The 24,782-nt window shown below is 38.5% G+C and overlaps 1 protein-coding gene and 1 non-coding gene across 6 annotated transcripts; both read left to right on the forward strand.

The window, feature by feature from the left end:
• Positions 1-155: 155 nt before the first annotated feature.
• MTFR1 (mitochondrial fission regulator 1) lies at positions 156-24,237 on the forward strand. 5 transcript variants are annotated; one of them, XM_053939468.1, is made up of 8 exons: positions 156-207; positions 6,403-6,545; positions 9,802-9,900; positions 15,059-15,177; positions 18,454-18,695; positions 20,449-20,704; positions 20,806-20,974; positions 22,582-24,237. In XM_053939468.1, exons 2-8 carry the CDS (start codon positions 6,480-6,482, stop codon positions 22,639-22,641), a joined length of 1,011 nt encoding a protein of 336 aa, XP_053795443.1. In that variant the 5' UTR covers positions 156-207; positions 6,403-6,479; the 3' UTR covers positions 22,642-24,237. The 5 variants fall into 5 exon arrangements, with proteins under 5 accessions (XP_053795443.1, XP_053795458.1, XP_053795433.1 ...); XM_053939483.1 differs by lacking the exon at positions 156-207 and adding an exon at positions 217-472; XM_053939458.1 differs by lacking the exon at positions 156-207 and adding an exon at positions 380-544.
• TRNAV-AAC (transfer RNA valine (anticodon AAC)) lies at positions 12,359-12,431 on the forward strand. Its single transcript has one exon. It is a non-coding gene; the product is annotated as a tRNA-Val (tRNA).
• Positions 24,238-24,782: the final 545 nt, after the last annotated feature.

Raw genomic sequence — 24,782 nt, forward strand, 5'->3', positions numbered from 1 at the left:
GGGCGGCTCCCCCGCCCGCTGCCGGCTCGGCGCCTGCCGGGTAGCGCCTCACCCCCGCAGCGCGCGCCACGTCCCGCCTCCCGCGCCCGCTGCCGGGCCCGCGATTGGCCGGGGCGGCGCCGAGCCGGCCGCGGATTGGCTGCCGGGGCAGGGTCGCGAGCGGCCGCGCGAGCAGCGGGTGAGGCAGCGCGTCGGCGGCGGCGGCGGGTGAGGCGAGGGGGGGGTGGCGGCGGCGGCGGCAGTGCCGGCGGCCGCGGTTCTCCCCTTCCCCTTGGGCAGTCCCTTCCTTCCTCCTGGGCAATCCTTTCCTTCCTGGACAGCCCCTCTTTGGCGCGGCCGATCCCGCGGTGGCGAGGGGCGGTGCGGGAGGGGAAGCTTGCCCGAAACCACATACAGGCCGCTCGGGGCGGCCCCGCTCTCCCCGGGCAGGGCAGGTGCCGGCAGGACGGCAGGACCGTGGAAGCGCCTCGAGGTGCTGGGCCGAAGCTTATGTTCGTGCAGGGGAACTGCTGTGATGAGAAGGTGACAGGTCACGGGGAATAATGTAAATACAAGATCATGTGGAGATAATACGGGAAGTTTTTTAAGGACGCTTTAAAATAGAGAGTTGGCGTATGAGAGGAAAAAAGAGTCCTAAGGGTTACAGTGGTTTTATTTCTCTTTTCTGTAAACTTACACTGCTTGCTTTGTGCACCTTTAGTGATACTGCTGCCGTGCTCAGGTTCTTCTGTAGTAGTCATAAATAAGTAACTTGCTGGGTGCGTGTTTTCATTTTGTTTAGCGAGCTGTTGAAATTCCAAATACTGAGGGTGAGTAGAGTTTGAATGCTGAAATCAATCGCAGTGCATTGATCTCTGCCTAACAGCATCAGCAGTATTTCATTAATATTAACATGCTGTCCTCAGGGTGCTCTGCAGCTCTTGTGTAGGCAAGACTTACAAAGATTAAATTAATAGGAATTCTGTCTTCTGATCCCCACTGGCTTTTACCTGGGTGATAAAAATGAGTCAGCTCAGTTATCTGCACATCAGGTCTAAAAGTTCTAATTACTTGTTGCTGAATGCAAATAATGTGCTTCGTAGGGGTCACTAGCTAAAATATGATTGCTGTGTGTAGGAACTCGGCATTGTTACACAGAGAGATGTCTGGGGGGGAAATTGGACATTTTAAATGCTTTTTCAGACAAACACACCCTTTTGTTTGTAAGACTAACCTGCTGTTGTCTCTCAAAGCTGTAGCAGAAAGACTCCCCACAGCAGCTGGTGGGGAGGTCTGTCTGTCCGGCAGGGAAGTGCAGGTGTTTGGTTGTCTCTATCAGATAATACCTTGTGGTCTGTAGGTGTTGAAGGGTTTCACATACCTCTCAGTGGTATCATAGTGCACTGTGCAGGTATAACCATTGCTGAGCAAAGGCTTTTGATTAAACTAGTGCTGAAACATGGATTTTTTTTTTTTTCTCTGTCCTTAGTTGGCAAGATAGGATAGCATGAGTGAAATCTGATTAATAGGGTTTTGCACGTTCAGGTAAATACATATATTTTTAGAAAAGCTTTAGCAACTTCTGTTGCAAGTATATATGATTTTCAATTCCTGCTTTAAATTTCATACCAGTACTAGCTTAGATTGTCCCTGTAGTATTTACTGACTTTTGTCTCTCTCTTCACATCTTTCCAAACAGGTGGTTTTCTTAGTACTGGAGTGCTCCATTATTTGTAGCTTCCACACCAAAAAACAGACTCCTGTTTCTGGCTATATGACCTCTGCCAAATGCATATTTACTTTGCTTGTAGCTGGTCTGTGTCAGTTTGGGACAGTCTATTCCTTTATCCAAACATACTTCTACCCATTTGGCTGTTGTGATAATGTTTTTGTTTTTTTTTTTTTTTGGGTTTTTTTTTTTTTTTTGTTTTTTTTTTTTGTTTTTTTTTTTTTTTTTGCTTTATCTTCCTTTATTACTTTTTAAATAATATTTCCTTGTGGATGTAATTTTATTAGATGAACTTGGGACGTGTGGTAGTCTAAAAGACTGAGGAGATGTGCTTATGGCTGGTATCCTTTGAACCTATGCTTCTTTGAAAATTTTATACTTTTTAAAGTTATGCCTTTTGTATTTAGAGCTACACCTTTCATTTTTCAGAATTCATACCTTTGTTTATTCTTTGTTAAGGCTAATCTGCTCCATCAATCCCATTAAGTCATTCTCTTTTATGTTTGTATGCATCTTAAGTGAATGAGAGAAACCTTCAATAAAAATACGAATATCATATTTCTTTTAAAGAGCAAGAACTCATGCTCTGAAGGGGACTTGAATAAATACAACATTGCAAAAACTCATAGAAGAATTTCAATTTGAAAGCAGTTGCATCTGATTTTCTTTCAATCTTTCCGTGTGTAAGACTCAGTAAAATCAGTCTGGCAAAGGGCTTCTGTTCATATTTACTGGATATTATACCTTACATGTAGAAATTCCAGAGCTTTTATATTTATTTAATGAACTTTTTGTAATTTATAAGTGGGGTATTATCTCTCAGCTTTGTAGACTTGATATTTGATACAAGAGTATTGAACAGAGCCTGCAAAAGTGGTTGGGAAAGGCAGGGGCAAACAATCTCCAGGCGGCTTGGAAATGTAGCCCTCCTCATTTCTAAACCAAGGAATTCCTCCATATTTCCATATCAGTAAGAAAGTTCTTCAGCATTGCCAATTTCTGGGTTTCATTGAAATGAACCCATGAAATTCCAACCCCTTCATGCTTTATGCAGTGAAATGTAATTCTTTGTTACTGCTCTTTGAATGTCTTGGTCATCTTGTCTATCACTGCTGCTCATCCTTGTAATAGCTTTGCCGAGGCAGAGCAGAAGGGCCATTTTTAATGCCAATATTACTATCACTCAGGGCTCTTCATTGTAGTCATTGAGTTATGGAAATTTTGAGGGAATTAAACTATTTTTACTGTAGGTAGCACCAAGAAGAGAGAGGATAAATACCACAAAGATCAATATTTTTAAAGAGGTATTATTCTGTTTACTAAAAGCAATAAACATGTAACTTCTGCTTCTGAAAATGGCATGTATACAGAGCATGAGAGAAGAATTTGCTAATGATTTCATTCTTGCTGTCCAGCAGTTTCTTTTGGAACGAACCCTGTCTGTTCTTGGCACATAAACCAATTGTGAAATAGTTGAGTTTTGTGAAGAAAGGTATAGTGCAACATAGTCTGAAATAAATAAGTATGAAGTTTACCTGGAGATAATTCTGTAAACTCACAATCATATAAAAATATACTTTGAAGCATTTTCCTTTTAGATAACAGATCAGCTGGAGGTTGTTCAAACATGGTGGTTTTCCTTAGTGCCACAAACTAAGGAAGCTAATCCAGGAACTGGGTGATACTCTATGCTCTTACAGGTAGATTTCAGTCACTTTCCTCTGCAAAAACAGGTCACTGAAAAGAGCAAGATGCTGATGACTCCAGTCTCAAGTACTTTAAATATTTTGGCTACAGAGGAAACAATGACTTACAAAGTGAACTATAAATACTTATTTTACTGAAGTAGTCGTTTTGTTGAATGAATGCTTTTTTGTGTTCAGTCATCAAAGTCTTGGAACCTGAAATTATTAAGGATCACCTTAATATTTTAGGGCAGGATAAATGTTTTAGACTATTTCCAGTGCTTTGTGTCATCATACTCCTCCTTTTATTCCTGGGGTTTTGAATCCCATTGACCAAGTTTCTGAAATTAATTATCAATGTTTCAAAAATTGCTTTAACAAGTTTCTGAACTTTGCAAGGTAAAATTCACTAGATACTATTGTCCTGCATGCTTATAGCTTCTCAGCATTGTCTGTAATCTGTGCTAACACCTATCTGTCTTACCTGCCATTGTCAGGTGAAAACACTGAATACATACTGACTATGCATATCACACACTGCTTTCTTTCCTGTTGCATCATGGTTATCTCTCTTGTCTCTTACTGCTAATACATGCAGGACATTTTTATGCCTGTAAGATGGAACTCATTTTGTAGCTTGCCTTTTTTAGCTTACTACTTCATATTTATACTATTCTGTCATCCTCATGTTGTGTTACTACTTCTCTACATCTGGTTCTGTGCTTTTAATTGGTTATCTTGTCAGTTTTTCTGTACTTTTACCCATTTGTCTTTAAGTTTCTGAAATTCATGGAAACTTTCTAGACCTGCTCTGATTTCTTTGGAGGAAGTTCTAACACTCATTTTTCACTTCTGTCCAAATTGTCTTTGTTGTTAGACTCAGACCTCTCATTTAATCAGAAACAAAATCATACCTTTTCTTCTCTGTGTGGAAGAAAACATGACTCTGACTTCTTTTAAACTGTTAGCTGGCTGAAAGACCAATGTATCTGGATGCAGTCATTCCTTTTAGTTCTATCACTTGCCTTTCTCAGCCAGGCCTGTCTTTGCAGTTGCTCAGCAATACCCTACCTTTTTCTCTTTTGTTTGAATTTGTCTTGATACAGCTTTCTTTTTTCTTCCTTTGATTTCCACACTGCTTGTTGAACAAGTCTGGACTTTGGAATGAGGTGGAGTATATCACGTGTAATCACACCTTTGGAACAGGTTTCCCCTTTTAAAGGAGCATTCCTCTCTTTTATGTCACTACATGCTACATTGCCAGATATGATGCCAAATCCAATGTGGGGCATTGTGCTCTTCCTGTTTTTAAGAATACAGCAGGTACAATGAAATCCAAGGTCCATACAGTAGGTTGTGTAAGAGAAGAATAATAGATGCCTAATGGAACAATAGATCAAGTAGATGGTAATGCTTCTCTAGTAGACTTCTCCAGCATTCCATAAAGAAGGCCATTACTTAATTATTTTGAATGAGTGTAGCTTGTATTCATGGCTGTTTGGTAGCTAGCCCATTATTCTTCCCTATTGTTTTTCCTTTAGCAGTTGCCATTTTCATTCTAATCTCCTGATGTAGATTAATAGTTTCCTCTGAGCTTAGTCACAAACAAAAGAAAATCCTAGTTTTCTAAGCCTGTCTAAAAAAAGATAACTGTGAGATTGTACTGTTTCTGCCAAGTTTCCACAAGAGGTACGTTATTACTAAGGAACTGTAAACTGTTGAAAAAAATCTGTAATGGAAATAATGATTTAACTGTAGGGCTTGTGGGCACTTCCAAACAGCAGAGCTTTTCCATCTCCTGACTTTCAAACTTCCCAAGGACCAGTTCCTTGCTGCTGCATTGCTTTAGTCATCCCTGTCTGTATATGGAGTGACTACAGCAACACCATTATTCATACTACAAATGCGTTGCTCAGGGTGGATCAACAGAGTGTTGTTTCCAGCCTGCTACACAAAAAAAATGTAAACCCAAATCTGTGGCTTCCTTTCCTGGTTTTGGTGGCAAACACTTCTCAGTGGTGTCCAGGTTATGACTGGTGTAGAACACGCTTAAAGAAAAGGTACACTATTTTCACTAGAGGAGCAATAAAACCATCTTGAGTCAAGTGAATATAAATAGACAAAATTTGAAATCTAATTTTATAAACTGCTTGAATATTTTCATGCCCTACATCTACAGTATTTCATGTAATTTTCCTGCATTAGTCATTTTTCCACGTTTCCTTTCTCTCCTTAGTTGTAGGAAAAAGGAAGGAACAACAAAGCTGTCAGAGAATGTGAGTCAGGAGAGGTGATCAGTTTTTTGCAGTCTGTTCCTGCATAGAAATGAGTTTTAGATATGAGTATGGCACTTCAGTCTTAGTGCTAATCCCCATCTGCAGGCGTTCCATAGGGCTTGATGCTCACTTAGAGTTGTTGAACGCCATCATCTGTCCAAGCTCAAGTGAGCAGTCATTTCCCCAACTTTTTAATTGTTAACTTTACAACAGCTTAGATTTCTTTCCAGTACCTGAAGGGGACAACAAGAGAGCTAGAGAGGGACTTCTTGCAAGGGCATGTGGTGATAGGACAAGGGGCAGTGGCTTTAAACTGAGAGAGGATAGGTTTGGATTAGATATGTACCACCATGGGGATGCTGATGCAAAGAAACAGGTTGCAAAAAAAAATTGTGGATGCCCCATTCCTGGAAGTTTCCGTGGCCAGGCTGGATGGGGCCCTGTGCAACCTGATAGTGGAAGGTGTCCCTGCAGATGGCTGGAGGGTTGGAACTGGATGACTTTTAAGCTCCCTTCCAACTGAAACAATTCTATGATTCTATAAAAATGACGCTACTAAAAAGTCATTGTTACTGGTATTAAGTAGATGCCTTTTAGAACAACTTTGCAGTACAAGGTATTGGTGGCATCTAATATGTCTTGTTTCTAAAGCTTGTTTTTTTAGGAATGTAGCAGTTTTCTTCTGTACATGTTCTACAGCATGCATCTAAAATTCTGATGTGTCTCATTTCAGAACTACTATGGAACCTTGGCAGCCTTGTAGGTTTGGAAGGCTTAAATCCAAGTTCGGAAAGGCCTTTTCCAGTCCTGATGATTTGCTGGCTGAAGCGCTTAATTAGGATGGCTTTTGAACAGATTGGATTGAACATGGAATCAGTAAGTGTTTCAAACTTCCTTTATGTTTTCAGAAAATAAGGTATAGAAAGCACTTCATGTGTTTTAGTTTGGGCTCATCTAGAAGAACACTCAATACTGGGATGATTCTGCATTGCTGAGAAGTCATCAAGTTTATGACTTGAACACTGAAATATTGAGTAATAAATGTGTTAAAAGTACTATGCAGTTCCTTCTGGTTCTGATAAACTGTTTACTTTGTAAACACTGATTTTCATGCTGGACTTCGTGTGTGTTTTGAAGCTGAAGGAGAATTCCATCTTATTTTTAACAGTGATAAAAAAATAATCATATTTCTCGTTCTTATCTTGGAGCTGCAAAAGCCCCATGAAACTGAGATGATTATAATTGTGCTACATTTACCTCTTCTGTGCTATAGTTACCTCTTCTGGAGGTGTAACAGTACATGAGAGCAATACAGCTGTGTTCTTTACTGGGTAAACAGAGGAACAGGCCTGCATAGCTCTCCTCTTGGAGGAGACTATATAGAGAGTTTTTTTGAATGCTTAGCAGAGAGAGACAGAGAACTGCTACACATCAGCTGCTCTGTCACTGACCTTTAGGAAGCTATTTTAAGTACAAATGTTGACCTCAGTGCAGTAATCCCTGTAAGTTTTTGAAGTATTTTAATGTTTTAAGAATGGGGAAATCCTTAACAGCTATGTGCAGTATTTAGTCAGTATTATTGTGGTAGAACCTTTTATCAGTCTTGGGAATCTATGGAGAGCAAATTGTTTATACAGTGTAAATGAAGATTGACAACAAGAATCTGTATTTTAGGATTTTATTTGAATTTTGATCTGAGATTCCATGTTACTTTGAAAATTAAAAGACTATGTTGCATTATGACGCTGGTAATTCAGCAATTTAAGCCTAAGTAAACAAGATAGATAAGGGAGATAAACAAGTTTTTTATCTGTTTCTTCCCATTCTCTATGTGTATCAAGCTTGTGATAATGCAGTTACATTTCCAAATGTCAGCTGTTCTAGACAGCAGTGAAGTGTGATGCGATAGGAGTGTATGACTATGTAGCATTTTGCAGACTTTCTCAGCCAGTGCTTCAAGTCAACAAAAAGTTGTGTGAACTTGGTTAGAGCAGTGCTGAGACCTCAGCTCAGCTGAGCAGGGAACTGACTTTACTTGCATCCCTTGTGGCACAGTTTGCATGCAGTGTTCTGAAAATAATGTCCTGGCATATCTTGTATTACCAAAACTGAATCACTCAGTGTTTTGGTGCACCAAGCCACTGTCATTGAAGAGCCCCAAGGGCATTTGGAAACCAGATATTTTTGACTGCTAGTCAGCAACTTGTCTGTGGTCTGAGCAGCATCTAAACAAGTTTTGTTGCTTGTTTAAAATGCATTTCACTTCTTTTGGTTATAGAAGTAGTCTAGACTGTCTTGCTGTTGAGGAAGTACTTCTGCAACTAATTAAGTCTACCTTTGACTTGCATTATTTGTTCAATGCCCGATCACTTTGAGTCTCTTGCCAACAGTTCTGCTTTAATCAGAATCAGTTATGAATAATGAGACTGTATTACTGTGGTGCTGTTTGTCAGAGATTTGTTCTTGAAGGCCACTGATCTACCTGCTGTTTGCTCAAACATTCAGGTAAACAGTCAGGTGATAGGCACAAATGTGAGGTCTTGGTTGAGGCAACCAAAATGCAGCATCAACAGACTACTCTGCATTGAAAAATTTGTGTTCAGCTTAGCAGTGTATTAAGCAAGAGAATGTCATTTTTATAGAATGGGAAAAAATAGATCTGAGTGAATTCGTGGCAAAGTTGTAGCTCTGTTGTGAGGATGTAGCATAGCATATGTGCAGTGCACATTTATTTTGTCAAAATTGTCACATTCCAGTAAAGCCAGAGGAAGGAAGGATAGAAATTAGAAATAGTCATGTTTATGTGAAGTTTGTGAAATAATCTGGGGATCAATACCATGCAACATAAACTTCCCTTTTTAATAGAACCTTCAACTTCTAGGAGTAGTGATCTTTGCTTAGTATATTAGAATGTTCAGCTTGTGTTATGCAACTCCCACAGCACCACTACAGTCATCATACAGGCAATATTGCCGTTGCCAATCAGAATAGCCTGGATTTTTCCTGTTTTCTTTGTTGTGCAACCTTCTACCAGGATATCAAGTTTGCTTGAAGCTATGATCTTTTAAAAACTAAAGTCTGACAAGTAAATTCATGTTTACAGCCATAATTAAACACTGGCCAAGTTTTAAAAATTACCGTACAATATTCTAATTGTTTACTAACAACATACCCTGTGTTAGAGTCTTCTCATTATTCTTTTTGTTGTTTGCATTGTTTTTGTTGCCTTTGCCTGTGCTGAAATCTTTCCTACTTCTCTACAGGGTATTTTCTTCTGTTCTGGCTCATTTTGTAGTATTCTCCTAGGATTAAACTCCCATTTTATTTCCTTTCATTAGGCTGTTGTAAATACTAAATACAACAAAAAGAAGCAAATTTAATCCCTGTTGAAACAACATAGAGAAGATGTAAATTGCAGTAGAAACAGTTATAATGAAGCCTGCTATGTTGAGCTGCTGCGGGCAGTTTTCTCTAGGTGAATCTATTTTTTGGGTCAGGGGACAAAGTTCCTTTCTTACAAAAATTTTGTCTTACTTTGTCCATTTTACTTTCCTTTGCTCTTTAATTTCATGGTTACATTTTCATATTTATTGTAGCTGATACTTATTTTCATTAAGAATGGTAAACACTATTTCTGTTTTAGAAGAGCACTTAATTAAAAAAGAAAAAAATATTTTGAGACATGAAGAACTGTGACTTCAAGGATTTTTAATGATTGAGTGGCTTTTCTTGAAACCCTATAAAAAGAGGTGTCTCACTGAATGTAGGTTCTTTATTGTCTTGAAAATTTGAATATTGTGTTTTTGAAGATACTTTCAGCTCCTGAAATCTTCTGCATTACCTGATTGATCGTTTTGGCTTTAGACTTAATACAAAGTCTGTCTCAACCTTAAGTAGCCCTAGCTGTACTGTACTGATGATGTATAATGTGTTTGTGCCAATTCAGGGATAGAATGTAAGGAGTTCACTGGGACAGAATTCAGTATATAAACATTATATCCTACTCCAGCATGAAAGGAATTACTAAATATGTTTAGCAAAAGCATGATATGGAAGAATAAGGGAAAACTATTACAATATGATACAAAACTCAGTTCCCTTAACAGCTGGCTTCTTTATTTTTCCCATGCAGGTGCTTTGGTCAAGCAAGCCTTACGGTTCATCTCGAAGTATTGTAAGAAAAATTGGTACCAACCTCTCTCTTATACAGTGTCCAAGAGTTCACTTTCAGGTAGGTGTTCTCAGCAATTTAGAATCTGTTTCTCACTGTACTGATAAAGGGATTTGCTCATGACTAGAAGGTTTGTAAAAGTAGGATATGATAAACTAGATATAGGAGAATTAGCTTACTTAAGTTCTCTCTGCTTCCAGTTCAGATTTTTTACAAATAAGAAAGTTGAAAAAAAAATTCATAAAAGCGAAAAATGATTGAAACTTATTTATATAAACAGTATTTTTATAAGCTAGGCTTAAGAGACACATAAAGATGAACAGTATTAAAAATACTTGAGAAAATAAACAACTTTATCAGAAAACAAAAAATTAGTAACAAGATAACATGAGTACCCTGTTTGCTTTTGTTGAAGATACAAGGCTAGCACTGTGTAGGTGAAAGGGTAGGGTAAAGAGCAAGTGTAAAAGCTTAAGGAAGAGAAAACCCATGCTTCCTATAATGAGTCTTTCAGGAACAGATGGGAAAGTGGAAGCTGTTACACATAATCTCTTCAACTCTGGTGTTAGGGGTAGGGGGTGGGTATAGAGTTGGAGAAATTTAGTGTTTGAAATTCAAGCTGAGAGAGGAATGTTTCGTGGGCTGAGCAAGGGTGGGGAGTGTAAAGATGAATGGAGGGAATCAGCTGCCACACTTAAGATATAGTAATTTCCACACTGCTAAATTTTTCAATGTTTAAATTAATTTCTTTATCATAAATGAAATGTATGAACAATATTTAGACTTGAAATTACAGTAGCAAAACCAGATAGTTCAGATTACCATAGAAGCCTTATTAGTAAAAGCCATGCTAACATTTTGCCTCTCTTTAAAAAATTACATTGAGAAAGCTGGGGCAGCCATCTCACATTTCTAGTGGCTTGATGAAAAAAAAAAATAAAGGAATGTGGAGTTTTGTGCAGGTGAGGCCAACAAATGGCATCTGGATTAAACTTTTGAATGTGTAATTAGTTTTGCCAGCAAGAAGGCTCCCTGTGCCTCAGATTTAAAAGGTAGCGAAGTCCTCCTATGTCTCTGATTTTCTGTGCTGTAAAGGCTGTACAAAGGAAGATGATGCTCGTTTGCAGATAGTTAACCTAATACTGACTTCTCTTAATAAGGCACATAAAAGCAAGGAATGGTAAGATATATCTGGGGAATCTGTTCCTCATTATTTTTAGTATTTAGGCAAATAAATAGATAAATACGTAAATATATTTTGATCTGGATTCTGTTAAAATAAATATAATTTATACCTTTTTAGTCCTCTTAAAGAGACATTAATTCAGCTTTGTGTGTACACTAAATATAAGCATTCGCCTTCTATGAGATGAAAGGATTCTGAAAACAGAAGTACAGTTGTGAGAGTTGATTTAATTAGAAATAGGAATTCCAAAATTTGAACATTGAAACACATTGAAATTTATATGGTTTGTGCAGACTCTAAACTATTTTAATATATAGACTGCTGAACATGTTAAGTGTGATGCTAACATCTGTTCTTTGTGTCTTTATCTCAGCATTAAGATTCTGTAGTGAAGTTCAATACCGATCTTGATCATCTTCGTGCTGTTGCAACTGACACTTTCCTATAGCTGTCTCTTCCTCTTTCTTTCTTGCCAGCTTTAGCTCTATTATGAAAGGACCATGAGCTGAACCTTGCTGTAAGTCATTCTATTTAAAAAAACAAATCAAATCTTACTTGCATCATCTGAGGGTGCATGTATGGAATCAATGTTTCTAACCCCAGAGCATCACACTTTTCACAGGTGTGCATTTTCCTTATGATAAACGGATGAGACTCATTGAAAGAATATCTCTGTAATGTTCATACTTACCTTCTAGCATGCTTTTGTTCAGCTAGTCTGAAAAAAAAATAGTAGCCGAACATTTTGATATTTGAAGTCTACTGACTGTGGATCTTGCTATAGTCAACATTTAAATTAACTGCTAAATACTAAAATGCAGCTTACATATTCAGTAAGAGGTGGCAGAGCTTATATACCTTATACACTCAATATGTATAAATGAAAATAGTTCATATAGATCTTTTGTATGTAATATTTTTAGATTTATATGTAGTCTTTAGGAGAAAATAAAATTAAACTTACCAGTATAGCCTAGTTAGATTCAACCAAACCTACAGTGGTGTCTCTCAAGATAGCATCCTCCATCTACAGTGTCTCTGTTTTAGTCCCATGCTTCTCCTCTCTGTCTGATGGATACCTGATAACTCAGTCGAAGTCCCCTAATAAATTGGTGTCCATGTAACAAACTTCTGAATTTACAGGGTAATTTGAAAAATCACAGCAAGTTTGTCTTACTTGAAGTGTTTCCAAATGTTTAATACATAACTGTATTCGTAATTTGAAACAAGAGGTTTTATTCTGTTGACAATTGTGTAAAATATGTGTTGTGCTTTGCACTTCTGGAGCAAACAAAAGAGCAGGGAGCCTGCCCTGCCGCGCTGCTGAGCAGCGTTTCCGTAGTGTAGTGGTTATCACGTTCGCCTAACACGCGAAAGGTCCCCGGTTCGAAACCGGGCGGAAACACTGGCGAGGCTGACTCTTTCTTTGGGAGTTGGACTCGATGGTTCTTTATGTGTCCCTTCCAGCCCGAGGTGCCAGAGCAGTACAGTGTGAGTAGTCTTCAGAAATCTGTGATGGGATTTCCTGCGGCCCTCAGGTGTGTCTCTGTGTGCAGCATACATGGCACACTAAGATGGGTAAAAAGGAAGAAGTGGGGGAAGCAACCACACAGTTTCCAGAGAAAGAAAAGCAGGCTATGGCATTGATTCATTCAGTTTCTGCCATCCAGTAGAACTGGGCCTCTGTTTTCAGTACTCTGTTCTCCATTTTAGGTGCTGGCAGAGCAGTTGTTCAGGCTTTTTTCTCCTGGAATTGACCGGAGGAACAGGGTAGTCACAAAGGTGTTCATAGGCAGGTGAAGATTTTGAGAGATGGGTATTGTCTTTTTACCTTTAAATTAAAAATCCATTAACTTGAAATTCAAATTCCACTGCTGAAGAAGGATTTGTTGTTTTTAGGGATAGAGAAAAGAAACATCTGTATATGGGGTAACAAGCAGATTCTGTTTACATATAAATATGAATTAAAATTAAGAAGAAACTTGTATCACAATATAACAGAAGGCTTACTACTAAATCTTGGATTAGGAGTTATTTATCTATGCAGGAATTCTGGCAGTGATAGATATATTCTTTACTGTTGGTTTAGAAAATTATTTTTGATTCAAGTATGTGTAGTGCCTTTATTTAAAAGTGGCTTCAGTCTTTTAATGGTAATATTACTGCCAGAAAAATCTGTATCACCTGCAAAAAGTGGCTAATGTATTATGGATTTTTTAAATTGCCATTAACATTAATACAAACGCTGTGGTCCTGAAAATTTCTATTCATTTTTAAAAAGAAAAATGCCAAGGAAACTTCAAACAGCAAAAATCCTAACATGCAATATAGTATTCTCTAGACTGCTTTAAAGAGAGGCAGACTGTAATGGTATTAGGCACAACTGTTAATGTGATAAACATATTACCATCTGTGCTGATGCTACCTGGAAAAAACCCTGTTGTTTCCAAATGATCTGATGGTGCCAATATGCACTCCTGGGAGCTGTGATAAAGACTCTCATACAAGTGAGAGTGTGAGGTGAAGGCAACTAATCTCAATTTCTAAGGCTGTTTGCAGCAACTCCCTGGGAAAAAACAGCCCACAACTTCTCTCTTCCTGAGACTTCTGTATCAGAGGCTACTACTAAAGTGTGAGTGGATGTTCTTCTGAAATGGTTTCACCTCATCGAGGCTGCAGTCCTACTGTGATAGGTCTGCTACAAATGCAGATTAATGCAAACATTTCATAGTAGTTTGCTCTTACAGAGTGGGGTTGCCTTGAAAACTAACCTAAATGCTAATGGTCTGGGTGCAGACTGCCCTTGCAGATTGGCTCCTACTGCCACCATCTTTGTCAGTATTCCCAGCTTCTTGGCCACTGCTGGCCACAGGCAGCACTTGAACAGCTGCAACAACTCGTTTGCAGCTGGGTTTTTTTTGTAGTGTTGGGTTAACAGCTGGACTCAATCATCTTAAAGGGCTTTTCCCACCATAATGAGTCTGTGATTCTGTGGAATACAAGGAAAAGCTGGGGCATATATGCATTGGAGACGCGGAACTCAAGGTGAAAGACTGAGCAGAACAAATTACTGAAAGTTGTTTCAGTAGCTTTTATCTGCTGAGATACTGATCCCAGCCTCAGTGACTCTGAACACATGCCCTCATCTGACCTGGGGAAGCAGCCAGTATTTCAAAATAGATTTGAAACCATTTTGTTGAGTTGTGACTATGGAGTGACTATTGATAGTCAAAATAATTTTTCAAGTCACCATTCAGGTCACTTTACTGGAAACTGAAGAAAGGTTCCAGTCTCTGAAGCCTTGCTCACCTTTGGCTTCAAACAGCTGTAAAGCTAATGGCCAGAACCATGCTGGAAAATGGTCCATTTGTTTGGCACGTTGCGAATAAGATTGTTAGCACGTAATGTATAATGTTATGATTGCATCCTACCTCTCACTCAAAGTCTTCGTGATTACTGAGCTGGTACAATTGGCTTTTTGCCTGGTTTTGGGGTTGCTTTGCTTGTTTGATTTTCTCCCTGTGCAATGTACATACTTCTTATACAGAAGTTGTAGGGAAAGGGAAACTTTGGCAGAATTTCACTTTAAAAATTATACTAAATTAGAGCAAAATACTTAAGAAGTATTGTCAGCCTTAATGTCTTTTTTAACTACTGGTCATGAATATAATTTAAAAACATATTATTTGAGTTAGTATAGAAAACTGTGTGAGAATGTTGATGTTTGTTTGTCTTAAAGGTAACAATTTGCATTGAATTTTTAGTATTCATTAGCATCATGTGATGGTGTATGTAGTTAGTCATGACCTTTTGTGAAGTGTTCAGCAGAATGGATTGAATAGTTTGAAGTCAGTGAAATGATTCTGGACTGAGCACAGGACAGACATAAGTGTTTCAAGTCTACAGATATGTTTTGTGCATGTATGTGTTAATAGTTACATGTAGCCTCGGTAGAAATATTGGGTAACATAAATGTGACTTGGGCTGAAAATATTGACTCTAAAACCTTTCAATCTTACCTTTAAAATTTAGCTTATTTCTCATGTCACGGAAGGAAACACTCCTGCTCAACTCAGAGAAGATGCAGTGGCCTCCTTGGCTGATGTGGGATGGATTGCTGAAGAAGAAGGTGAAGTCTGCACAAGGCTCAGGTATGTTTCTAGAATCTTCTTTCTGAGAAGAAAGAACCTCTCTGTGAGAGGAAGAAACCTCACTTCTCTCCACTGAGACTCTGCTGTGCATTACAAATAAACAGAGAGCACTTGAATGCTGGGAGAAGAGGCAGAGGTAGGGTCTGGAAAAGAAGTAGTAGAGGTTAGACTTATAGGATTACAAAACCAAGACTTGTTGGAAAACATACAGGAGATTGACATTATACAAAGAAGACTGGATTGTATTTATTAATGTATTGCAAAGAACTGCACACAATAGCTTCAAGCAAGGAAAATGTCTGCTGTGCTATGGCAAAATTGCCAACAGTGATTCTCCAGTTCTCCTGAGATTGTCATTACCATGGGGCAGTGAACTGTACAGCTTCGTCATTAGCAGCAATGGTCATTCTGGCAACCCAGTAATTGGCACGTTTTTCACCTTTCTGGTTAAGGCTCTGCAGACTGCTAAGTACAATGAAAAAAATGTGGTTTGTGTTTCACATCTTTAATCTTCATAATAAAAATTGGCAGGGAAGAATGTGAGCACCTGTGTCCAGAATGATGGGATAGGTACTGCTGTGTTGGACCAAGGGTTCTACGCAGCACTCTCACTACATGAAACAGTTTGGCTGAAGGGATGAAGTTCTCTACTCTGTCCTACTCAGGTTGCTGCTCAGACTATCCAGAAACAAAAGTACAGTTCTGTAGTGCAGAGGAGGTTTTTCTTCTAAACAAACTAATCTGTCAGAGAAGGGCACACATTGTTGGCTTCAGAGATTACAGGAGGATACTGTTCTTAATTTGAAAGCATAGGTTTGAAAATAGGTTAGTAATGCCCTAGATGCCCTCCAACATGACTTGCTACAGTGAAGCTTTGCATAACAAACATTCTGGCACCGCCACATTAATTTCACAAACTCAGAGGGGAGTCACAGAAATCAGCACTTGATTGGGAAGCACTGTTCCTGAAGTCTGTTTGATACAAAGGAAATTAACTGTCCAATACTACTTTTGTTTGCACAGAAGTATTTCATTTAAGGATTGAACTGTAAAGCTATTATATTTAATGGAGACAACAGGGCGAATGGCTCTTCGGTGCTTCAAAGAACCTATTATGAAAGATGTAGGACTGCATATTTCCTGAAATGTCTGCATGAGAAGAGGGGAGCAGGGACAGATGGATGTGGGATGGGACTAAAATAATCCTGCAGATACATAGTGACCTTAAGGCAAACAGCTTATGATGGAGTGCAGGAAGTGAATTACTTAGCAAATATGACTATTTCAGTGTGCACTGTTTATTATGTCTGTGCACAGTATTAGTAGTGGAGCTGGTATGCATTAGGTGTTTTCCAGGCATTTGAAATTCTCTGTTTCGACAGGATCACATAGGTGTTACTGTTAAATATTTATCCACTGTAAAATTTAGTAAACAGTCTTGCAGACATAGTTTTTTTTTTTTTTTTTCCTGTGAATACAGTTTTATAGCGGAAGCAACTAAATGCCAAATCATTTTTCCTCTACCCCTAGTCAGTGTAGTAATGACAACTCAGGCATAATATTTTTCCATAGTGTTAGATTCCAATCAAGACATCTCCTTAAAACTTTATTACTGCTCTGAGCAGAAAATACCCTTTGTTGTTTAGCTATTCTGCTCCTTTAAAGAATTTCTGGAAGGCAGGTTTTAAGGAGTGAAGTGACCACTGGCTCCTTCCACCTTACTTAGGGAGAGCAGGGAGGTGGCTGCTATAGGAGGTATCCTGTTCTCAGCTTGAGTTGCACTCTATTCCTGTCTAGATAACACCACCTAAATTTCATCATCCATGATAATATTCAATTCTCCTTGATCAAAGTTCTGCAAGTTGTGCTGATGTTTTTTGTCAGTGTCATAGAAGACTTAAATGTGGATCTAATCTTGGTTTGATGTGGTCAGAGCACAGGGCTTGTTCTAGCCTTAAATCTTGGCTCTTGCTTTAGGTCTAGCACAAGTGCAGATCTAACATGATGAGTACCCACAGCAGCTCAATCCACTCATCCAGAGTGATGGGGCATTTGGCCTGAGTTAGCCTAGAGCCATTCTACCCATTTCAAAAAGTCATTTTACCAGGCCCTATTCTCACTCTCCTGTTTAAATAAACAATGGAATCCTGGCATGCCCAAGAAGTTTGGGGATTGACATCAAGGAGGATCGAGGAATTAAGTAGGTGGCCATATTTTATGTTTTAAAGTTTATGATAATTTGTTGTTATCAATCCTTATCAGTTCTACTTACAGAATCATAGAACAGCTTGCATTGGAAGGGACCTTTAAAGCCATCTAGTCCAAGCCCCTGCAATGAGCAGAGACATCTTTAACTGGATCAGGTTCCTCAGATTCTTGAGATAAACAGTTTTAAAATGCTAATGTCTTTGTAAGGACTTATTGGACTTGTTTGAGCAGATGCTCGATAATGCCTCAGTGTTTAACATGGCTGGAGTTTGGTTAGCAAAGGGAAGGCAACAGAGTTACATTTTCTTGTGAGAAGCAGAGGGAAGGTTACGGACTCTTTAAAACTGTATGGAAATTTTCTTCTCTGTAGTTCTAATTATTGAGTTAGAAAACAAGATATGAGACCCTTTCCCATCAACTGACAAGCAGTCTCTGCATTACTGAGCTGTTTCATGCACTCCATATTTCCCGGTGCTGCTAAAATTGGAAAATCTTCTTTAATTTTTTTTTAAATTTAGAAATCTAAACAGTACCAAAAGTATCCTTAAGTTACATTCTTTTAGTTTGGTTTAAGCCATCATGTTTATCATGAGCTTTGCTCTGAAAGCTGTTTAATACTTCTTTACTCATTCACAGATTCAGAGAGACTCTTCTTTCTTCAAAAGAATCAACTGCAAATGGGTATTTGCTGCCCAGGGGGGAAAATGGTAGCATTTAAGGGAAGAAAAATCTTAATTCAAATGAAATACACAGTAGATTTGAGGCAGAGAAATAGATTGGGATAAGAGGAAATGTATTCTTTTTTTTTTTTTTTTTTTTTTTTCTGAAACCGAGGATTCTACAAAACACTGTCTGGGGGAAGAGAAGAAACACAGCTCATGATGCACAGAGAAAGGATGTGAAGCTCTTATTTACCTTAAACTATTTAAGGTCTTGATGGAAGTGATTTGTATAGAAAACAATTCTAAAGTCAAGTCTTCAACTTGTACCCCTGATTTATAGGTAACATTGCTTTAGTCTTTGTCTATTTCAGAGCTCTTAAAATATGTTGTGATATTTTTGTTACAGGTCAGAAGTTTGGACAAAAACAACTCAGCCTCTTCCAGGCGAAGCACATAATTCCAGGAAGTCCCCACACAGACAAATGTCCTTGCAAAGCCCATTGGGAGAGGAACCAGTGCCCAGGAGTGCAGTGATGGCAAACGAAGAAGCACTGCAGAAGATCAGTGCCCTAGAAAATGAACTGGCCTCTTTAAGAGCACAAATAGCCAAAATTGTAACCTTGCAAGAACAGCAGAACTTGACAACAGGTATTAAATTTGCTGTACTCTTAGTAAAAATTACTTAATGAATGTGTCCTTTTTATAATTACTATTGTGCTAATTCTTTTGTGTGAGATACTGCAACACCAAACACTTCTCCATATTGTTTTGGTTAGTTTGGCACAATAACCAAGGGGTACAGAATAGGTCTTGAAGATAAGTGACGTGCCAGATTTTCTGTATTTTTTAGTATTCCTAAAGTCATCATGTTTGTCTGTAAATCTGCCAGAGCTCTGAATCTGTGAATGAGTAAAGAAGTATTAAACAGCTTTCAGAGCAAAGCTCATGATAAACATGACGGCTTAAACCAAACTAAAAGAATGTAACTTAATTACTGACACTGAAGTCTTTCCATTCAGTAAGGAAATAGGCTCTCTGATATCATTAAGTATTCATACAAGATGCTAATTATGCTTTTGGAATATCTAATATACATCTCAAGTAACAGAAAAGGCAATTAATTGTTTACTGCAATCATCTCTGGGACCAGACACATTGTCCATATGGAACCAAAAGTGGTGTACTGTTTCTGGTAGTAAACAGAATAATTCTTTCCCTGAATTTCTTTCCCCTTTTCCTATCACCTCTGACTCCTTTCAGTTTTAAGTCTTCAAAGATTAGCAGGAGACGGCCCTTGTCGGCTGCAGATGACAGGCATTTGATTGTCACTCTTTCCTAAGGTCCCTTAACAAGTACAGCTTTGCCTGTGTTTGTGTATAAAATCATATTCTGATTTTTCAGATGCTCCTTTAGCTGTTAACTGAGTTACTTTATTGTTCCTGAACTGCTTATATTCAAAACTATGAAATAGTTTTAAGGATCATCTGGTTTCACTCTTGAATTTTAATTATGGGGGGAGGGAGGGGCCATGTGAAATAGCTATAAACTTTTTTTTTCCCCCCTTTACCTCTATTTATTAGGGAAATTAAATTTTTATTTTATCATCTTTATCTCCCTCTTGTGGTAGAACGTGGTAATGACGCTGTGTTTGCCTACAGTTACACGGAGTAGACTCTTCTGTTTTATTTCTATAAATATCTTTACACACTTTATACTCCAGGGCTCAAAACTCTAGTTTGATCTGATTTTTCTCGGTTTTTTTAAAGGTGCAATTAAACAGAAGTTTCTTCATTTATTTGTCAGATTATTACTGTTACTGTATTTTTAACAAAATTTTACCTAAAGTATATATGGAATTCAAAATCAAGATTATTGTGAGAGTCTTTGAGTAGAGACAGATGAGTAGCTGGCCTAAAAATCCTCAACCTCAGACAGCTGGAATAAGCTTCAACTTTAGCACTGTTAGAAAATTACATTGAAAAATCTTGTATGGTAATTTCTTATTTGTGATGATAAGTAGGGAGAAGCACTGCTCCTGTGTCAGATTGTAACTTCCAGCTCAGTAGCTGCCTCTGAGAAGAAAGGGAAATACTGGTAACATTAGGGGCAGAACATAACTAGAAGATGCTGTGGCTTCTGTTCTGTTTTTACTGCAGTAAAAACACAAATGTACCTAGAATTAGGACTGGAATTTCAAAGGGTGCTTCTAACTGTTCAAGAAGGATTTTCATGTGGCTTGTTAACTGAACTGCTTAGGTGGTTTAGGAATGAAGAAGTTACAATCTAAAGGTGGCAGAGGGGACACAATTGAAGTTGCTACAGTGATTTTCTTACCTGAGCATTTGTGACATGTGAAGGGGAGTTAAAGTAAACTGACTTGTAATGCATGTTTTATTTGTAGTTGGGTCAAGTCCACTTGCTTCTGCTGCTGTCTCTGTTCCACCTCCACCACCACCACCTCCTCCTCCTCTGCCTCCACCTCCTCCCTCAAGTCTGCATCAGAGTAAGTCTGCAATTGATCTCATTAAAGAGAGGAAAAACCAAAAAATGAACGCTGGCCAGAATGTGGTGGAAAATGGGCCAAAGAAGCCTGAAGTACCAAACATGCTAGAAATCCTCAAAGACATGAACAGCGTGAAACTGCGCTCGGTGAAAAGGTAATAAATGTCAACGTACCAAGATTGGCATTAATGATTTGTTTTTATGACTCAAAACTGTTTCAGGGTGAGACGGATGCTGATGCCATTTTCTTTTCTAGATCCTCAGAAGGTACAAAATCTAAAGTGTCTCAGCCTGCAGATCCTGCAACATTAATAGCAGAAGCTCTCAAAAAGAAATTTGCTTATCGATATCGAAATGATAGCCAAGGTGAAACAGAAAAAGTGATTCCAAAGGCTGAAACAAAGACACAGACTGAGGTAGTGCTGGTGAGTATTGTGACTCTGAACACATCCTTGGACTAAATTATAGTTGTGCAAAGCAACCTACATCTTTCTGCTTACATATGTAGGTGTTACACAAGGTAGCATCTCATTTGTTAGGTCCATAAAACCCTGTGAAGTACTGGTGATACACCAGGACTTTTGGCAGTCAAATGTTTTTAGTGACAAGTCTTAAGATTGTGTACTGTCTTGGCCCTAGCTTTAAAAAGTCCTGTTACAGTTTTGTTATTTTTTTAAAACAAAAATGTTTTCTCTTGCCACAGCATCTCATATTCAGAAAACCATTGCTAAGGGCTCACATCAAATCCAGTCTGAACTGAGTTTGCCTGTTACTACCAACCTTAACCATTCAGCTGGTGCAGGTGAAACTTTGAAGCAAGATCCTGAAACATATCAGACATTCCTAGGAATTAGGAAAATAAATTGTTCAGAATGCCTCCTGGATCTTGGTTCTTTTGTATAGGGAGTTTCTTCTAATAATTGGAAATGCTTAGTATATGAAAGCAGTTTCTTTTTAGTGTGTTTAGAATGCTAAAATGAAATTGTATTTGAAGTCCACCTCCTGGCACAAATTATTAATGGCTTCTAGTATATTTCAGATGGATTTGAATTTGGTTTTTAAGCAGTGAACATTCAAAATACAAGTCTCTATCAATGTACACTTAAAAACCAGCCTAGTATAGAGCAGTTGTGTTTGTCAGCAATCCTTGAAGCCTTGTGCTGTGGAACCAGAGAGGAAGAGTAAAGAGGGGTTTTTTTTTACATTTGGTCAATCAAAAAAATGCACATTAAAGTCCAAAAGCTGGTTCTGCTCTGAATTAAGTTTTATGGAAAATAACAATTCGTTGCCACAAATCTCAGGACTTTTGTGTCCTTCAGCTAATTAATGTTGACTTACTTGTCTTTTGGCCTCTACTGGTTTATTTCTGTAATGTTCAGGCTGTTCTTCTCAACTAAAAGGCTAGATGTCTCCCAGGAATTATCACATTTCCTCAGCATCTCTGGTGCATTAAGAAGAACACGAGTTGGCAATGTTTATTCATACAGGGTTTTTAATGATTTTCTGTTTCTGAAATTTACAGTCCACCTTTTGAGGTAAAGGATCATCAAGTCCTCAAGAGCCAAGAAAATTGAAGATTTTCATTAAGTGATAGAATGTTGATCCATAATAAGCTAATAAAATCTGTCCATCCGTTACTTACCAGTATCTTTGTTAGATCAGAATTGTATGGTGTCTTCGTATGACAGTTTTGAAAAGGACTTGCACAGAAACGCAGGGTAGAGTAAGAGCAGAAGCACTGTTAAAGTGCTGGTCGAGCAGCAGGTGTAAGGATAAGTGTTTATCTCCTTCTTTTACTATGGTGGAGCAAACTGGCTCCAGCCCTACTCCAGCAGATCCTTGGCTCCCTCCTCTGAGCAATTTCAGCTGTTGCTAACAGTTTCCCTTTACTTTGTGACATTCACATGCAGAGAAGCAGGGTGATAAAGGAAATTATTTCTGCCCAAGTTCTGCTTTTACTACTTGGATAGATAGTAGTTCAACAAGGGGTCTCTTGAAAGCAATCTGAAAATGTTTCTGGTTTTCTTTCCAGTTTGGACCACATATGCTGAAGTCTACAGGAAAAATGAAGACTTTAATTGAAAAATCTTAGTGTTAAAGATTATTCTGCGAAAGACTGTCAAGCTGCTTTGTATAAAATATTTTATGTTGCAAATAGCACTAGAACTGAGAGGTCTCTTTTCTTACAGCACAGAAAGATCTAATGTGAAACACAGAAACGAGGCACTAAACATGGTTGTATGTAGGTGATTTATCAAGGGGAATAAATTGGACCATTATACTCAGGTATTAATTTTGTATTCAAGCTTGGCTTTCCACTCAGATTTATGTGATGGATTTAGTTCATTAACACTAAGTTATACATACAACATTTTTTGTGCAAAACTGACCAGCTTAAACATTTGTGTACATGTTATTAATGATGATGATACACCCTTAAGTTAATATCAGTTTTATGTGAGCTCTACCTGTAATTTGCACTACAGTGTGTAATTTTATACTGAAATCTTCATGTTGAAGTCTTTCTTTTAAACTTAACATTAGCAAATTTTTAGCCCAAAGAAAACCTGGAGGCACTCTGCTTCTTACTGAAACAAAATGAAAACGTGAACCTGCTGCAGAGGTCCTAAATTAAAAAAAAAAAAAAAAAACCTAAATTTTACATAGTAGTAAATTTTTGTGCAGGATTTTTTCTTTGTTCCACCTCAGCTTGCAAGGGTAAGAGAGTAAAACTTGCTTGCATCATCCTGTGGCCATTATAAAGAGTAAAATCATGCTGTGGGAGCCTCTGTCAAAAGGTAGTCAAGGGAATTTGAAATAGTCAGTAAATAGCAGCAGATTAAAATAACGAATATGTGTTAGGTTAGCATAAAGTGCTGAAGAAAACAAAGGTACAAAGTACTGTGGGGTGCAAGTTGCCAAAAGCAGCTCATCTCTGCTGCTGTAGGAGATGCTCGTGGACACCTTCTCCCCAGCTTGGCTCCCTGGGCACATTTCTGGCAGATGGGGCTTACAAAAGGGAAGAGATGGGATAAGCTGTTGCCCATTTTCTAGGGGAAGCCCATCTGATGCAGCAGCTGTTTCCTGCCACACCTATACCAACCACCTGAGCTCATGTCTCCAGCCACAGGTGTAGAAAGGCTCAAGCTGAAAGTACAAGTCAGGGTGAAAAAAGCTGTGCAGGAACCAAGAGTTGCAGTTGAGGTGCCCACTGAAACAAAGCCCTGGATTGCTCTGACCATGGATGAGCATTGAAAACGCTGAGCTTGGGTATTTTTGGTGCTTTAAGCTGATCCCAGCTACTGGGACAAGTACAACTGCCTCTGGGAGCTTCTGTTTCCTAGGAAAAGACAAAAGCAGCACTTTTTTAATAAAGACAGCTGAATGGCTCTGACAAGGTTACTGAAGATGGGGAAGCTTTGCTGCTTATAACTGGAATGTAGGTTGTACATGGAGGAGCTTTGTTTTCTGGTGTGGAACTTGAAATGGTGTTAATATGTACACAATGTAACTTCCTTCCAAAGTGCTCTGCCATCAATCCTACTGATTGGTCATTCAATCCCTCAGTTCTTTTAAGTGCCTTTAAAACACCTTTGTGAAAGTTAACTTTGGTTTTAAGTTTTGTATTTTATGCTCTATTGCCACTATATAAAATTAAAAGCAGATAAAATAAAGATGGCATATTTGATTTGTGGTACTCTACAAATGACAGCAGCCACAAAAATGGAAGTTCCAATTCTGTTACAGTGACTATAAATCAGTGTAGTGACATCCTCCTTGCATCTCCTCCAAGGCTGGTTTGCTTACCTTGCTGTGCAGCAGGAGTAACAGTAGGGGTGGCTGTGAAGCCCTGCACTGTTAATTCAGGTGCATGGTAGTTAAACAAACAAAAAGTGGTTCTCAGGAACCAGCGAGGAGTTTATGCCTTGCCACAATGATAGCAGGAAGGGACTTGTTCAACAGCCTCTGCATCCCCTGGTACACTCAGTTCTTCTGGCAGTCCAGTTAAATCATTAAATCATTAACTTGTAAAATTCAAGATGTCACTTGACCTATTAAACCAGGCTAAAGGATGAGAATTGTCCACACCAGACACTGCTTATCTGAACTGGGGTATCCAGCACCAGAAATAAGGTGAGCTTTAGCAGTGATGTAAAATTCCTGTGAAAGGAATGTCATCTGTGCAAGAAAATCACAAAGCTGCCATCAAATAACTTATCTTACACTGTACCT

This window comes from Vidua chalybeata, chromosome 1, assembly GCF_026979565.1.
Source record: "Vidua chalybeata isolate OUT-0048 chromosome 1, bVidCha1 merged haplotype, whole genome shotgun sequence".
NCBI classification, from domain to species: domain Eukaryota; kingdom Metazoa; phylum Chordata; class Aves; order Passeriformes; family Viduidae; genus Vidua; species Vidua chalybeata.

Bases quoted from the DNA above. Each gene is read 5' to 3' on its own strand.
- MTFR1 (XM_053939468.1), top strand. From the start codon at position 6,480: ATGATTTGCTGGCTGAAGCGCTTAATTAGGATGGCTTTTGAACAGATT. The intron at 20,705-20,805 runs GTAATAAATGTC...TTTCTTTTCTAG, and splicing joins AAACTGCGCTCGGTGAAAAG to ATCCTCAGAAGGTACAAAAT. The intron at 20,975-22,581 runs GTGAGTATTGTG...TTTTCTTTCCAG, and splicing joins CACAGACTGAGGTAGTGCTG to TTTGGACCACATATGCTGAA.